The sequence below is a fragment of the Dermacentor variabilis genome, chromosome 7 (assembly GCF_050947875.1).
Source record: "Dermacentor variabilis isolate Ectoservices chromosome 7, ASM5094787v1, whole genome shotgun sequence".
Classification (NCBI taxonomy): domain Eukaryota; kingdom Metazoa; phylum Arthropoda; class Arachnida; order Ixodida; family Ixodidae; genus Dermacentor; species Dermacentor variabilis.
Genome location: NC_134574.1, coordinates 171,556,641 through 171,574,222, shown reverse-complemented (window position 1 = coordinate 171,574,222; position 17,582 = coordinate 171,556,641). Strand labels below are relative to the sequence as shown.

Sequence of the window (17,582 nt, the reverse complement as noted above, 5' to 3'; positions counted from 1 at the left end):
TGCTTTATTAACTTAAGTTGATGTATTTTACTGTAAAAAGCAGCATAAAATATTTCTGAAAGTCTTGCAGTAGGTTCTTATCCTTGCACCTATAAAAATTCAATCGTTTGCTCGTTCCGTGCGACAATCGGAAGTACTGGAGTTACGTACATCCAGTTCCGGCTTTGCGCTATTGGCTAGTCGCTCATAGCACTTCCGGGCGATGAGCGACGAATTCTAGATTTGCAAAACCGAGCGACCGCGCGACAAAACCGAGCGATCTGTTCAAGCGACGGCCTGATCCGTCGCGCAAACCCGTCGCTCGTCGCTGTCGCGCACAAAATCGCGCTAATGGGGTTTAGCATGTACTGCTTGTACACGCTCCGCATGCGACGGCAGCGTAGCACATGGTGCGTCATCTTCCGACTCGGAGTCATCGTCCGGCGGTGCAGCAGAAACCTAACGAATGATCTTGCCGTCGTCGAGTTCTGCGCATGTCAATACAGCAGTGTCAGCACCTATGAAACTGTTAAATGAGACGGTGTCCGGAATCGCAATGCCACCACTGCGCAGGTCTCGGCAGAACATTTTCCGCGTCAGTAGGGAGCACATCGGAAGGCGACAAATCTTAGGCCTCCCGGCACCCGCTTGCCGGCATTCCCCAGCGCAGTGTGCGTGGGCACTGTCGGCGCCATTAGACCCTTGACGCGATGTTTACGTATGCCGCGTTGGATCACCGAAACCTCGACACAGCACACAAAGCAAACACCACCGTGCCGACACCAGCCGCACAAACGAAAAACGCGGCCTGCTCGCAGCGTCTTGCGCGAGGAAACAAATCAGCTGCTGGATTGTCTTGGCATGGCTTACTAAGCTGAAACCGGAACTGCTGCAGAGCCACTCTATCTAACCAGGCAGAAACGATGATGATGAGCGGGGATTTTTAGTAGCGCCACTTCGTGGGGCAGCAAGGAAGCTCCGTTCAAAATAAAAATGGCGTTCAGCAAGTCGAACCATGCACCGGTCAGTCGGTGCATGGTGCTCTCGACCGAGTTAGCTAAAGGAGTGTCCGAAAAATCAGACGAGAGGTTGCAAGGTGTCCGAACTTTCGGCAGTTGTTATACATTATGGTCTATGGGGAGAATGGCGGTGCCGCGAAGCTGACCGAATAATCGGGCATGTCCGAATTTTTGGAGTCCGGAAAATCGGTCGGCGACTGTATTGCTATACTAACACACACAATTCCAAAGTGGTCTCTCACATGCAAGTCATAGTCTTGCTCACGAATGCTCTCTCTTTTTTTTTTTTGCAGAGCAGTGACACATCCACTGTTTCAAAAGATGAACATAACCATATATCTTGATTTAATTTTTGATACTAGCATTCCTTTTCCCATGCAAACTACTATATTCATGCAAGCTAAGATGTATGTCCTTAAAATGGCTGATAAGTTAATGTTTACATATAGGCTACGCATTAAGTTTGTCATATAGTCAAGTGTTCGACGAAAACTCGTCTGGCGAGGAAACATATTGGTGCCAAAAAATGTGCACTCATCACCTCACCTATAAATAGCCGTGCGCCCATGCTTACATCTTCATAGTGATCAAAGGACTCGTACGGGGCCCGAAACGTCTGTTCCTCACTTTTATTTTATTCTTGGCGAGTGTACGTTCTTTGGCACCAAGTTTGTCATATGTGATTGGTGTTAACCTGAACAAGTCTAGAGTAGTAAAGAAAGGGCCGCTCAAAAAGGGGGAAGGAGGTGAAGTGACCAGCATGCAAATGCTATCATCTTACTTCCAGCTACCACTATCAATATTACTGAAAACCCAAACTACAATCAACTACCACTACACTGCTGTTCTTGTAAGTGCTCTATCAATAACTGCAGCTACAGCCTTGTACAATGCGAGAACCAAACAGGAAAGTTCTATGAGAGCACACAAAGATAAAATAATAAACACCCCCTGCATAGATTGCAAAGCTGTTTCTCAATTGAACTCTTTACAGCTTTCCTTGAAGCAGCCCTTGAAGCATTACCATGAGCAAGCAAGGTAACCAACCAACATTTTTTATTGACAATAATTATAAAAGGCCGAATTTCCCATAATCTATTAAAATGAAAGTCGCTAAGAAAAACTTATCTGTACATTAAAACCAAACTATACTTCTAAAAGGCCGAACCTTGTTAGAAACAGGTATTATTATGAGCACCAGCACTTTAGCCACCTTGCCACTCAGTGTCTAGAAACAACACTGATCAGCCACAGCATGAAATCAAACAGGTGGCAGCATCTCCAAAACTTCGCAAGGGATGTTACACAATTGTGGAAAATGAGAACAATTGTGCACGTTACACAAAAGCTTTCATGTCATTCGTTTACCTATGTGTGCTCTCACAAATAACGTCTTGTAATACGCTAGTTAGAAGAGCAGTGACAGTAAATGACCCTGCACACAGAGGCTCAGCAAAGCATTTTTGCTGATGAAGTTGTTTCCAGAATGGTCTGTCTACACAGCTTGCTACTAAATGAAAGGGCAACCGTAAAATACTGACGTCATAGTTCCTGATAGCACTTAACAGTAATAATAACTGGCTAAGGAAATCTGATAGATTTCTAGAGAGATGATTAGTACTTCACAAACTACCACAACTATTTGCAAAAGTAAGATCGTAATGAACCACGGCTGTGCGGTTTCTCTACCAGGAAAATCTCGGGCAGTGCTGACATCCCTGACGACTCTTTCAGCCACTGAGACCTTTGCAACTTTCATTGCCATTTCAACCCCATGTAAACATAGTGTACTGCAGAATGGAGCAAACTTCCAAACAAGATAAAGTTGTGGGTAGAATTGTGAGAGAACTTCATCAACAATACACTTGCAGCAAAACAAATTACAGCCAAGTAGCGGTTCCCTGCAATTGTTTGAAAGCAGTGCAAGCTACATACCGATGCAAATCCAAAATTACAAGTGGGTCGAAGAAGCGAAACGTTGTATCAAGTGCAAATTAGTGCAATACAATCCCCATATTGCTAAAAAAACCCTCTTAACACTTTTCACAAAATGTATGGAATTGTGTCTGGCATTGAAGGGATCTCCTTGGAATTTTTTCTAAAAAAAGTTTTTGAGCATGCTCAGCACAAACACTCATACATCGTCCAACCCAGTCACTGCCACACCTTCGTGGCCTTAACCCCCTTTTCCATGTTCCAAATGTGCTTGAAGCTTTGCTGTTGTGCTCACATGCACAACAGCCCACCATGCTCGTAAAATTGTCGTAGCCCAAGCAACAGACATGGACACATAACATTGAGAGAACACATAGTAAAGTGTGTTGTCCAATACTGGCAGGCATCGAAAGCTTTCAGGGTGTAGCTTCCACAAAAAGTTAAATTTCCGAACAATTTGTGCCTGCAGACAGTAAAACTGCAAAGCACCATGTTTGAAAATACTTGTAGTAATGGAATGATATGTTTAGTTCGCTTAGAGTTAGAGTAGGAAAAAAAAAGGAAATCCTAATACCAAGGCTGTGGAAATATTCAGCATTTTCCAAGATTCCCCACCGCAAAGACTTCAGATGCCCACAGTAATTTCTGCGTCTGTATCCTTGCACGCATACAACAAATACCTGTGAGGATGAACTAACAAGTCCACATTGCCACTCTCATCCCCCACACACCACCATCCACCACCATCTTGACCTTGAGATCAGGTGACCTAATGTAAGGTGCCCTGCTGCTGCACTCTTTACAACTTAACTAACAATGGGCCTTTGCCATTCCTCCACAGAACAGGGCAATCATGGGCAAAAGCACTGCTTTCAGAACAACCACAGGGATCCCCTGCCTTGTCCCACAAATAAATGCATAAATTTACCTAATCTTTACAGCTCCCTGTATGACCATCCTGACTTCGCCTTACATTTCCAATGTATACCGATGAAGCACCACATGTTGGCAACATCAAAACTGTTGCCACGGAAGCACCTTGCCTCTCTACCGGAAGACTGCATTTGTTTCAAGAGTGAGAAAGGTGAAAGATAGTACAGACACTCTCAATCCCCAAAAATGTCAGACACCTGTGCTAATTCAGCACGCGATAATGTAGAGCAGGGGAGCTTAGTGACAGATTTCATAAGCATTTCAATATTTCCTTATGTCTTCCGCATCATACTCTTTTTCTTGAAAAACTTGAGAAATGCATACGGCATGCACATAACTTTCATATCAGTAATATGTAATCATTCCTCACATTTTCTCCATCCTGTTTTTTTTTTATGGAAATGTTGCAGAATTGACACAGAATTCACATTACCATTTAAAAAAATGCAGAATCAATGAAGAATCCATATGATTTGTATGTGAGCTATATGGCAATAATTCCTCGATTTGCACAATGCACTCACTTTACAGAAATAAAGTGGAATCAATACAGAATCTACCAGTTCTATGCAGGTGATACGGAAAACATATAGAACTATGGGAATGCATGTGAAACTGTGTTGAACATGGAAGAAGCGCTAACGCAAACACGGCCCCTGCGCTGTATGTGCTGACGACCAGGGCTCAACCCAGGCTCGCCTTGCACTGGCATCATCAGCAGGGGCTGTGCCTGAAGCTGCGCATTAGTGGCACAAGGAGGCTTGGAGGACCCGCCTGCCTCAAGAACGGATGCTGCAGCAGCTCAAAGGCCGTGGCCCGCTGTGCCGGGTCCCGCACCAGCATTTTCTCCAGGAAGCCCTGCAGCCTGGGGGACACCTAGTGAGCAAGGAGGTCAAAATGAAACCATGGGGAGTACTGAAATAACTTTTCTGACTTGTAAATTATTTTCAGTATGCAAACATTAAAACCCTATAAACCCTTGAAAAAATGCTGGCAAGTGTTGGAGCGTTCCAAATAATTTACTATACAGTCAAACCTCAATACACCGAAACTGTACTTGCAGTGAAAAACTTCATTAGATTGCAAATTTCTTCAATTCAAGGTTTCAAAGTTTCAGCAGTAAAAATAATTTGGCAAGTTCCCAGAACATTCCTGGTGGATAGTATCCTGTCAGTAAGCACTTATAAACAAATTATCACAAGGTTGGGCCAAAATTGCATGATTATGAGCACTGGTGCATCTGCTGAGAGCAACGCATTGGTACGTCACGGCGTCCGATATTTGCATGTGGCGTGTGCAGCCTTAAACCTTACACGCCGTGGCTAACTGCGCTTGGTGTCTGCAGCTGTCGTCAGGTAGTGGCCACAAATTAAAACCAAAGGTGTAAAAAGATACGGATATGTATCCTGAGAAAAAGAAAATGCAGTTTTTGCCAGAAAGACGGTGCATTGATGGCGATAGCAAAGAGACAACTACAGAAAGTAAGGTGTTAAGTTTTATTGGTGTCATCCACGCTTGGGCAAACATTAACAGATATCACTCGACGACCACGAACACTCGCTGTCACGTCAGTGAATGCTTCACACCAGGTCTCGGAAACTTGAGATTAAAAAACTGCTAGCACTAGATGCACGGGTCTTCTTCCATCAAATAAGGCAGAACGCTGGAAGGAGCGGCATCAACGTTGTGTTTTCGGCACCTAATAAATTGGTCAGCCTCTGTAAAAACACAAGGCCAGAAAGAATCCCACGTAGCGCATGCGAAAAAAACAACAACAAAAAAACATAAAAACAAATTCGTTGATTGCATCGCCGGTGTGGTATACCGTATTCCTCTCGGGTGTAGACAATCCTACATCGGTCAAACAGGCAGATGCATAAATGACAGGCTACGAGAACACAGTAACAAAGTTAACAACGTGGCCGCTGACGGCTTTCTTGCCATCCATTGCCAGAGATGCAAGTGCAAACCAAGATTTAAAGAAACAGTCACCATGAGTAGAAGCAGGTGTGAAATGACGCGCTTGATAATAGAAGCCAGACACATACATTCGGCGACGCATGCATCAGTAAACTTTCCATTTCATTATTTTCAAAAGAGCTGAATTATCTTTGTTCGCGTTGACTGTGTACATGTCTGTGAATATGTGAGTCAAGAAACTGCCCACGTGTGGTTCCCAGTTTATATCTCTTGTTTATTTTTCCAAAAATGTTACACGTGCTGTTGACGGGTCGAGGGTGTATATATAGCGACAAAAGCGAGAAATAAATCTGTTGTTGAAAGTAGCGCTGTGCGTGTCAGATGTGCCTTCTGTTGTCCGTGTCAAGCTTGCGCTATAACAAAATAAGATAATTTCTGAAGCCAGCCTCGACTGGCTTTGAAATCCTTTGGCATTAGGCCTCGCTCCCTCGAAAGTTCCCTAGCTTTCGCTTGGAGCACTTCTGTTGTCACTGGAAGGGCAGCTGTTCTCTGCGTCCGAACAAAGTCGGCCAAAACTGTCTCCACTTCGTGGTGACGGCCTTTCATTGGTCCACTAAATGCCATCCTCGGTGCGGCACACGCAAGAAGCTGCTGTCGTTTGTCCCCTCCAACGATGGACGTTTTTCCTGTCAACGCCGAAGTCCCGCCCGGCTTCAAGGTTCGACGATGCCTCTGTGGCTATCCCAACTTTTCGCTTGAAAGCGGCACTGTAGTGGCATCTCCTGCTTGGTGCCATCACGATAACACCACGCCGCACACCGATATGGCCGACACGACACAGGTCAAAATGGCGACCTCGCATCTGTACGGTTGGCTACTGGCATGGCTAGTAGCGGCTGCGATACTGACTTTTCTAGATGGCGCTAGCTATGCACCATATTTAGCAGTTTCAATGAAAAACTGGCGCGTTTCTTAAAATCCTCGAATCTAAGCCAACCCTAGAGTTTGGAATATGATTATTTGAAAAAACTATCGGCCTAGATTCGAATAAATATGGTATGATGAAGTTCCTTATCAAAAATAAGCATAAGGTGGTGCACATGTTTATCCTAGCTCTGCTCATACGTTGCAGCCACAGCAATTGCAGGAACGAAGCAAGGCAGTGTATCACTATGTAATGATGCATCCACATTCTGGGTACAAGAACCAGCAATATTTCGAAAAAAAAAAAGGAAAAACAGAATTGTAGTAATTAATTAATTAAAAGCAAAAGAATGAAAAGTCAAACATGTTGTGCAAAAACTACTGAACTCCTTCCTAACCGCGCTTATAGAAATTCATATATTTGATCAACAGTGTTTCTACGCCTTGTTAAACATTTCCGTAGAAATTCTTCGACAGTCACTGATGGATTTTTCCGAATCCAAAAATTCAGACTTGATGGACAATGTGGACTTCGCAAATGCCCCGTCACAGTTCCCCTAGGGCTAATGCATTGTTGCGAGCGATTTTTTGGACGAATTGGGGCCCCAAAGTTTGATTTTCCAGACTAAATTGCTGGTTCCTAGACACGCTACCCGATCTTGAAGACCGCCATATTGGATTTTCCACTTGATTGGTCAGACTTGGCTTCCAGTGGCCTGCTCTATAGCCTCCAAAAGTGGAGGCAGACGCTATCAACAGAGAGCCTGTGCCATCCTCCAGTCTCGGAGGACATGCCAGCTCTTCCTTGCCTGACAAAATACTCAAGGGGGTGGCACTACTTTTTTCTTTTCTTTGTTTTTGGTCAGCACTATTGTCCTAGCCACTTAGTACGGCATCTGTATTTCTTTTGTTCATTTTCTTCTCTAAAGCTTCAGTTCCTATTTTGCATGTGGTTTGTCCACTGAGAAGGTGTGTCTCGGAGACGTTGCATCTTTGTACATGTTCATGCGGCTTCGCATTTGCATGCTCCACCTCCTGTGCCTTCGCGAGAGCCAAGTGGTGCAAAGAAACGTGACTTGTTTCTTCGATCTCCATGGCAAACTTCGTTGGCGGAGATCGCCAACGTGGTGATGTTATTGAATGTATAGGGAGACGTCACTCCTGCACAGGAGGAGGAGAAACATTTATTTTAAAAAAGTAAAAGAAAGGACAAGCAGATGTCTTTCTGCTTGTGCCGGAGGCGCCTTTAGTCCAGGGCTCCTGCGGCTCTTGCTGTCTCCCGGGCCCGCCGCACCAGTCCAACCAAGTCCGATCCTCCGCAAGTGTAGTAAGAGGCAGGGCATTATTAGATATATTTAAAGCCATTGTAAGACTAATAGTATATATATATATATATTTTTGGCTAAACGAGCTTTTAGACTGTTTGATTTTTCGGACTATATTTCGGTCCCCGCAAGATCCAAGAAATCAATCGGCAACTGTAGTAACATTATCCACCATCTGAAATTATGACTGAACTATAACTATTTGTCAGATTTGACAGTTTCTGGTAGACAGGGGAGTATGGAAAAATGAAACTTTGACTAGAGGTATTGTGAAAACTATCCTCCAATGCTCCTAGCACTTCAATCAAAAGACGAGAAATTTGGGCACTGGTCGACTCGGCAACATAATTTTCGAAATGGCAACAGCAGTGAAGACAGAAGCTTCTCTCGGGTTGTCAACTTTTCCATCCGACAGATTTTTTGGACTCCAAAAATATTTATTTCATGGATATTATGGACTTCATAAATGCACCGTCAGGGTTCCCATGGAACTACAGTCGCCGACCGTTTATTAAGACCTCACGGGGACTGCGGAAATGTCCGAATAAACAGGTGTCCGAAAAGACAGATTAAGAAAAAAAAAAATGAAATAATTTATTTCCACGCACTTATTCGGGCTCGGCCGTAGACTTGAAGAAATCGTGAATGCACCGTTGCACGCTGTGCCATTTACGCGCAATCAGATAAGCCTGTATCTCAGAGTGGGCTGTACGGTGTCGTACGGTCACTATAGGCGGCTGAAAGCACAGTCACTGCTTGTATACGCTCTGCATGCGATGGCAGCATAGCACATGGTGCGTCATCTTCGATTCGAGAGTCATCGTCCGGTGGTGCAGCAGAAACCTGACGAATGATCTCGCCGTTGTCGAGTTCTGCGCATGTCAGTTCAGCAGTGTCAGCACCTGTGAAACTGTCAAATGAGACGGTGTCCGGAATCGCAATGCAACCACTGTGCAGGTCTCGGCAGAACATTTTCCGCATCAGTAGGGAGCACATCGGAAGGCGACAAATCTTAGGCCTCCCGGCACCCGCTTGTCAGCATTCCCCAGCGCAGTCTGCACGGGCACTGTCGGCGTCATTGGACACTTGACGCGATGTTTCCGTATGCCGCGTTGGATCACCGGAACCTCGATGCAGCACACAAAGCAAACGCCACCATGCCGACACCAGTCGCACAAACGAAAAACGTGGCCTACTCGCAGTGTCGTCTGCGAAGAAACAAATCAGCTGCTGGATTGTTTTGACATGGCTCACTAAGCTGAAACCGGAACTGCTGTAGAGCCACTCTATCGAACCAGGCAGTAACGATGATGATGAGCGGGGATTTGCAGTAGTGCCACTTCGTGGGGCAGCAAGGAGGCTCCGTTCAAAACAAGAATAGCGTTCAGCAAGTTGAACCATGCACCGGTCAGAGTCGGTGCATGGTGCTCTCGATCGAGTTGGCTCAAGGAGTGTCAGAAAAATCAGACGAGAGGTTGCAAGGTGTCCCAACTTTCAGCAGTTATACATTATGGTCTATGGGGAGAATGGTGGTGCCGCGAAGCAGACCGAATAATCGAGCATGTCTGAATTTTTGGAGTCTGGAAAATCAGTCTGCGACTGTAATGCGTTTTTGTGACTGATTTTTCAGGCAAATTTAGGCCCCAAACTTCGATGTTTTGACCTAATCGCTCGTTTAAAGCCGTGCCACACAATCATGGGGGCCGCCATGTTGGATTTTTGACTGGCTTGGTTAGGCTTGGCATCCAGTGGCCTGCTCTATAGCCTCCAAGATTGGGAGGCACACGCTTCCAGTAGAGAGCACACAACATTTTCTCATCTCAGAGGCCATGCTCACTCTTCCTTGGTTGACAAAATGCTTCAGGGAACGGCACCTTCTCTTGTTCCTTTCTGTTTTTGGTCAGCATTGTCGTCATAATCACTTAAAGGGCAACTCTGGCGATTTTTCGATGTCAAGGGATTTCAATGAAATTTGCTGGGTACGTTCCTCTGCACACTCCTTCATTTCCTCAAAAAAGCAGGTTTCCGAGTTGCACAGATTTCTTAAATGAATTATTAAATTGCCTCGAACACCCTACCTTACCTGCTCCTCAGTTACAGGCAACCTTGTGTATGACGTGAAGGGAGTCCCACTCGGAGCATGCCGGGATCATGCAGACGACAACAACGAGGGCGCGGAGGAGTCGACAATTGTGAGCTAGTATTTCGTTTAAAAAGTTGGTGCCACGAGAATTTGTGTTCCCTGTGGATGGACAAGTGACTGGGGCTGACAAGTGGTGCTGCATTGTTGGCTGCACGAACTTCACCCTTGCCATCCGCACACACAGTTTGAGCCGATGCCAATTGCATTCAGCCGAGGTTAAGCCTATATGTCACAGTCGCGTAGTTCATGCGTCTGCTGCTGGCGGACCTGAGCGACTGACCTGAAGCTAATGCTTGCCTCGTATCCCAAATGGGCAGCGAGCATAGACTCGTTCGATACAGCAGCGTAAACAACTGCCTTGTTCAGCTGCCAACGGTTTCTATACTGGCATCGGCGTTTCTGCGAGAAAACTATGTGTTCTCTAAATGAAACATTACGCACGCAAGAACCTCGTCTATGTCCACTTTACGAACATATTGTGTGCATGAAGACAGTACAAAGAATGATAAGTAGGCAGCATAACGCTTCCATACTACAGACTCCCGCTCGCTGTTTTTGAAGGTGTGTGGTCGCTCATATCAGCGCGATTCAGAGTGGTGCAACGGTGCCTACACGCACAAGATCAGCCTTTTTTGATATGTCCTGACATTATTTGATGTCAACGATGAGCGGCTAGTATTATATCTCAAGCGAACGACGAGTGCTCACTGCACCTGCCGATCAATGTAAACGAATGCACTGTTCAGCACTTTCGATTGTCAGCGGCGTTTTTGTGAGATACAAATGCGGAAAGTTGTGCTCCACATCTTACAGTAAGCATGCAAAGCGTTTCCCTGAGAAGGGGTAAAACACCTAAAATAGCAAGCAGCACGTATAAAATCAGTAGTATGGGCTACCCTTGGTCCTCATGTTGCAGCACGATATGTAGCGCATGGGCAGTGGCTCTCGTGATGGCGGGTCGGATGCGAATGGCGATGCATGGCTACCGAATTCGTCAGAATCATCCCTCTCAATATTTGACAGATCTGTAGAGCTGGTGCAGCTGACATTGTCACCCAAAGATCCGGCACGGTCATGATTCAGCCGAGCATCTGCTCATCACAGCCAGCGGGTGAGACCGGCATGCCTTGCGCGCCTTCCCCGGTGGAGACACTCGTGACGTCACACGAAGAGATTTGCTCGGCTGTTAGTCAGGTTTCGGTTTCGTTCTCGCACCTTTTTGCTTATTTAAAATTACTTTCGAATTTATGAAACAATTCTACTATCAGACACGTGACAGGGGGGTCTTGAAAACCTAAATATTCTATTACCTTGACATGGTCAAAAAATCGCCGGAGTTGCACTTTAATGTAGGATCAGTCTTTTTTTAAAAGTTTTTATGAAGACGTCGCATCTTTGTGTGTGTTTGTGCGGCTTCGCATTTGTGTGATTGGCATCCCCTCGTGTGCCTTCATGAGAGCCAAGAGGTGCGAAGAAATATGGCTCATTTCTTCGATCTCCATGATGATCTCAGGCAACACAGATCACCAACACAGCCATGCGCTTGTCAGACTGCATACGGAGACCCTTGTGCAAATACAAGCAAATCTGATCTTCTCCAAGCATAGTACGAGGCAGGGCATTATTAGACATCTTAATGTTATTTTTTGGGGTGAACGAGTTTTTCAGGTTGTTGGATTTTTCTGGCTATTTTTCAGTCCCCGCACGGTCCGGAAAATTGGTCAACTGTAGGCTGTTTTTACGATGCCTAAAGCTATGGTAGGTGCTCATGGTGGGTGTTATTTTGAAAATTGTGTTCAACTAATATCAAGTGCAGCTATATTTTCGCCACCGTGGGTTGCTTTTACCTGTCACTGCTTGGACAGCGTATGTCCAAATTATTACAAGCAATACTTCCCACCATGTCAATTTCACACAGTCGACTTCAGATTGACCTTCGACAGAAGCTTGATTAGCTGTCTAATCATGTATATCTTGAACACAGCCTGTGCAAGTGCCCTAACTCATTAGCATGCAATTTTATGCAACGCTCCACGCTATTGCACAGGGCTGTACACGAACTGAACAAAGCATGTGGAGGCTCCAGCACCAGTTGAATGCACACTAGACCACCTTGCTTGCATAGAAAAGCTGATCGAACACAACACAGTAGACTTCCGCTAATTTGACTTCGGGTGATTTGATCCCAGCCAAAGGTCCCTGCTGGCGCCCACGCATTTCTATGGGCTCAAACTTTTGTTATTTCGATCCTAAAATTGGCCCTTCGCCGCATAATTCGAACTTAATTAACCAGTCAGCAGGGCTGCACCTGATCCCTATGATAACTTGAATAGCAAACCCTTTAAAGGGGTCCTGAACCACCCCTCGGTTTGGTGAAAAAAACATGTCTGTGGACAGCACACGCTGCTGTGAACATATTAGCCAAGTTTTCCTGCCACATGTGACGCGTGGAGCTTGAAAGCGGAGCACGAAGTCTCCTTTTCCTCAAACCTCCTCTTTTCAACAGAAGCCTGCTCCTGATTCTCTTTTCAATGCTTTATTTTGTAATAAAGCAGATTCCCATACACGGCTCCCACTGGCCAATAGCTGATGTCAATCAAGGAGTGTGTTTCGATCAGTGCGCTTCTTCCAACCATTGCTGTGTATATTTACTGACGAAGTTCAATAAACAGGCTGAAGTAAGTGAAAATGTACTTTCTAATTTCGATTATAATTATGTACTTGCGCAAGAAGCTGACTATCGTCTGCTCATGTATGCTCGGCCGCGACCGCCTGCACAAAAATTAAGCTTAGGCAATGACTTTGACCTCCATGCTCATCGGTGTTGTAACTGGCGGGTCTAGCTAATTTCGACTAGTTTGGAACGCTCAACTAGCCTCAAACCACACGAAACTTAAGGTCAGACCACACGCACGCTTGCCTATTTCATACCTATATTCAACCTATTTTTATACCTGCCAACCTGAAGATTTGGAAATTCGTAAAACTATCGCGAGGGGGGAGGGGGGGGGCGACAGCACTTTTTTTTTTTTAAGGGATTTACTTTTTGCGACAAGTTTACTCATGTTTTCATAACCGCAAATGATATCAGTGTCTTGGAGAGTAAAGAGCGAGAACTCCACTGGGGCACAATTTATTTTAGTAATGATTTTGCTGTTGCCGACTTTGCCTGCTTCAGAAACTTCTCCCTGTAGGTTTGCTCAAAGCAAGTACCACTCTGGTGCCCCTTGACCATCAGCAGACTTTCGAGTGCTTTCTCATACACAGATGAGCGAAACTCCATTCCGAGTTTTGTTCACAGTGCTGAATATTCTCGCAGACTCAGCATTGTTGTGGGGAATGGAGAGAATACCCAGCATAACCATTGAAATTCTGTTGAACCTGAGATGTCCGTCGACACTTCGAACACTTCCTAATTGTGACCACTGCATGTCGCACCTTGGCCAATGCAATACATCAGCTGGAACCTGATGTGCTTGCAAGTTGGCAAACTTGACTTCGAGTGCGTCGATTGCTTCTTCTTCTGATTCACCGCTCTGCTGGGGTAGGATAGCAGAAAATGCCATAATAAAATTATGTACGCTGTTGAATGAAGCAATTTCCAGAGCTTGTACTTCAGCAACTTCAGCCATCTTGTGATTGACGTCTTCTAGTGGGAATTTGTGGCGAATGTAATTGCATGCTGCTGTAAGTACAGACGTACAGCAGAGAAGAGCTGCTCTCTCTCAATGCAGCTCAGTGCTTCAGCCACAAAGTAGGTTGTGGTGCTAGTGACTATGTCTTCATCACCTTTCTGGTTCTCTGCAGCTCCATAGTCAACTTCCAGCAATGAATCATATGCCTTCACAACACCTGGGCACACAAATCTAGTCAGGAGATTCTCGAAAAGGTGGTTCAAGAGACCCCTCAGTACCTGAATCTGAGGGGCCTGTGCCTGAAGAAGGCAATTTGCCTTCTCAAAAAGTGGTATAACATTTTGGAGACAAAGACAGCATGCCCTGTTTAGCTCCGATGACAAAAAATAAAACAGGCGCTCCTCACGGGTCACATTGCTGGCTTCCCCAGAATCCTTGGTATGAAGTTTCAATTTTTTTTGCTTGAGGTCCAGAATGAGCTCCTTTTCTCTTTGGCGAGAGTTTATCGCCATCGGGGTTTTTTTTACTGAGGCCTGCAGCATTCTTATGAAGATGTGTAACAGACTATGGGGTCAGTACAGGGTTCTTGGAGGTTTGTGAGGAAGTCTTCGGAATTTGGTATGACTCCAAAAACAAGGTCTGCTTGTTCCACAGCTTTGTTTCAGGTAAAAAAAAAGCTGAGTAGTGGTTTCCACTGGTTGAGCAGCCTCTTCGAACACTTCCCCTATGACAGCTAATGTGTCGGCGAATGCTTCAACATCTTTCTGACCTCGGCGTCATGCATTTTTTTGGAACTCTCAAGTCGACCTTTCCATTTTGAGCTTTTATCTAAGTAAAAAAAATAAAGTAAACCAAAACATCATCAATCTTTACAGGAAGACATGAAGCTCCTTTTTGGGTGGCCAAGTTGTTGAGATGGTACGGGCAACTAACGCCTATCAAACCTGGTTGAGCCTCTCTCTCAATGCAGTAGAAACACTGTTTTTCTTGTCGATCATGATATTGGCATTGTATGAACACATAGCCAACAGGTTTCCAACAGGCAAATTCCGAGACTTCATCTCGTCCAGAAGCATATTTGAAATCTTGTGACCCGTCGCTTCCCCTTGGATTGTCCTGAGGCAAAGAAGGCGGCTTTTGACTCTACTCATTTCTTTCAAGGAAATATGTCGCAACAATAGGGCAAAGCTGCATATCCTTATAGTTACTGCCATCCACAGCGATCAAAAATACTTGCTGTTTTAGGGCATCCAGCAAAGGAGTCTCTGCATTGGCAGCCATTTCCCAAACAATTGACATCGTCTTTGTTTGTCCACAAGCGTAGCGTTTCGCTTCTTTGTACTTGGGGAACATTTTCCGGAAAAGCGGTCCGGCATGACTGCTGACACTAAAACTCAACTAAGAATGCCGTGAAGAGGCATTCTGCACGAATCACACCGAGGTCGTTGCTGTGTACAAAACTTGCTAGGCTTGGCTGGCTGTGCGCGGCTTGCACATATCCCTGATGGTTTTTCGAAGCAATGTGGACCTTGATATCAGACTTGCCGCCATGCGAGATGTTCACATCACAGGCACACGTGGTGCAGAATCTGAACTTCTCTCCTTTCTTCGACAGCACAAAGCATGGAAATTCTGCCATGTGCGATTTCAAAAACACTTGGAAGTACTGTCAGGGCTTCGAGCCTGCCATTGCACTGCAAAGTCGCTACAGGCCGGAGTCGCACTGCGCCCGACGCGGCAGCTAGTCATACAAAAGGCGAGGCCAACACTGCAGTCATTGAAGCTGACTGAAAACCAAACCTGCGAGCCCGCATGAACGGAGGCAACAGCATGGCAACAGGTTTGCGGAGGCGCTGTCAGCACTATCGAGCTTTGGATATGGATTCATGACCCCCCTAGTAGACGACAGAAGTCACTGATACTTTGCAACTGCTGCTGATGATACCACACATACATACTGCCCTCTCGTGGCAGCGCAAAGTACCAGGGTGTAGTTTTACTACATTTTTATGTTTCTTTTCCTTGCAAATAAAATGCTTTACTTAAAATTTCAAGCAAGATTTGTAATATTGTAAGACTGCTCGAAATTCGTACATTTTACGGAAAATTCGGAAGAGTTGGCAGGTATGCTATTAACTTCAAATGCATTTCTCTTCTTTGATAAAAAGTGGTTCAGGGTCCCTTTAATGGTAGCGTCTATCTCGGCGGAGCTTAGGGGACAACGAATGTGTTGATGACACGTCAAATCTCCTGTTGAAAATGTCTGTTTTCGGCCTGACCTGGGAAGACCTTAAAGCATTAACCGTAGCTCACAATGTCTGAGTACGATGCTTATGCGATTCTAATATACCCCCTTCTTCCCCCTATATTTCCAGACCCAAGGACTCGATACAAAAACAACCTCGGTGGCGTTCGTATGCTTTAATGCATAACACAAATGTATTGCGGCGAAGCTGACTTTAGGGAACTGGCTGCCGCTGTGAGACTTATTGGACCATTGCCTATTTTTCTTGTTGAAAAATCAGGCGTGCATTGAGTTTCTACTTTGTTTAGGTGCTTTAACGTCATTTTTATGCTAGTTTCTGACTTTGGACAAACAGAAAGTGGATGCACATTTGATTTGGCAGCGCGTGCGAAATGGGAAAATACTGACTGTCAAATGAATCAGCAGTGCATTTTGGCGTTTTCTTTGCATCTTGTGCAATTCGACCTATTGGATAATTCAATATTTCAACGGGCTCGTCAGAGTCGAATTAACAGAAGCCACCTTTATTCGAGTATGAGGAGGCTTCTGCATTTTTCCTTACCTGACAACCCCTGCTTTGCAAGCCTAAAGGAAGCAGTAAAATACAAACTAGATGCCTGCTGCAATGAGTAAAATCCAATGCTCCTTAGTGTTCTGCTTACCTGCAAATGCTCCTTACACGTAAATAAATGCAGTTACCCATTTTCCCATTAGCAAAGATACTGCTTTCTTGCATAGCATAGGCATCACTATGCCTAGTATTGACACCAATAAATCTGAGTAATAATCTTTTCGCGTGATCTAACTTATAAACTTTGGGAGCTAGGAACCAGATGCATATTTCACATATTTTAGTTAGATTTTTCAACTCTCCGTACATGTACTAAAAATAGCAAATTATTATTTACATCCTTAAAGGGACACTAACGTGAAAAATTATTTCCTCTGCATCAGTAAATTACCGTTCTACAACACCAAAACACCACTCTTACAACGATAAGACGTTTGGTAAGTCAGAAAAAGCGCAAGAATGAAATACGGGTGGCGACGCCAACTTAAGTTCCCGCACCTGGGGGCTGTGACGTCTTGGATTTTTATGGTATCTTCTAGGGCCTACTAATTAGTACAGATTGACTACATTCTGTTCTAAACAAACCAAATAATAAACATGGCAAGTTTCAGGAACTTTTATTCAGCCAACGTGGCCCAAATGCGAAAACATACTTTAGTATCCCTGACGTCACGCTGACGTGCCGGCGCTGGGGTTTCGGCGCGAAATTCAAATACTGATACTTGGACCTTCATTTTCTCATATAATAATCAAACTATTTTTTTTTAAATGACTGCCTGCAGGGTTCTTAGACAATGCTTCATTGTCTAAGAACTGATTTATTGTTTCGCTTTAGTATCCCTTTAAGGTGCTTCTTTGAAATTCTCCAAGCAATTATTACTGCTATACATCCATTGAAGATACCAGTGATCAGGCTATAACCTTATTTATCACTGTACATGTTGCCACTACTA

The 17,582-nt window shown here is 44.8% G+C and overlaps 1 protein-coding gene across 3 annotated transcripts in view; it reads right to left on the bottom strand.

Moving 5' to 3' along the window:
* Positions 1 to 2,036: 2,036 nt before the first annotated feature.
* The window catches only part of mbt (serine/threonine-protein kinase PAK mbt), a 109,162-nt gene continuing 93,616 nt past the window's right edge, over positions 2,037 to 17,582 (bottom strand). For 2 of the 3 annotated variants that reach the window (XM_075700298.1, XM_075700300.1), the window contains one exon: positions 2,037 to 4,742. In XM_075700298.1, the coding sequence (XP_075556413.1) occupies positions 4,581 to 4,742 (162 nt within the window). In that variant the 3' untranslated portion in view covers positions 2,037 to 4,580. Of the gene's footprint in view, positions 4,743 to 4,871; positions 5,585 to 17,582 lie in introns of those variants that run through there. The other variant, XM_075700299.1, reaches the window with a different exon arrangement.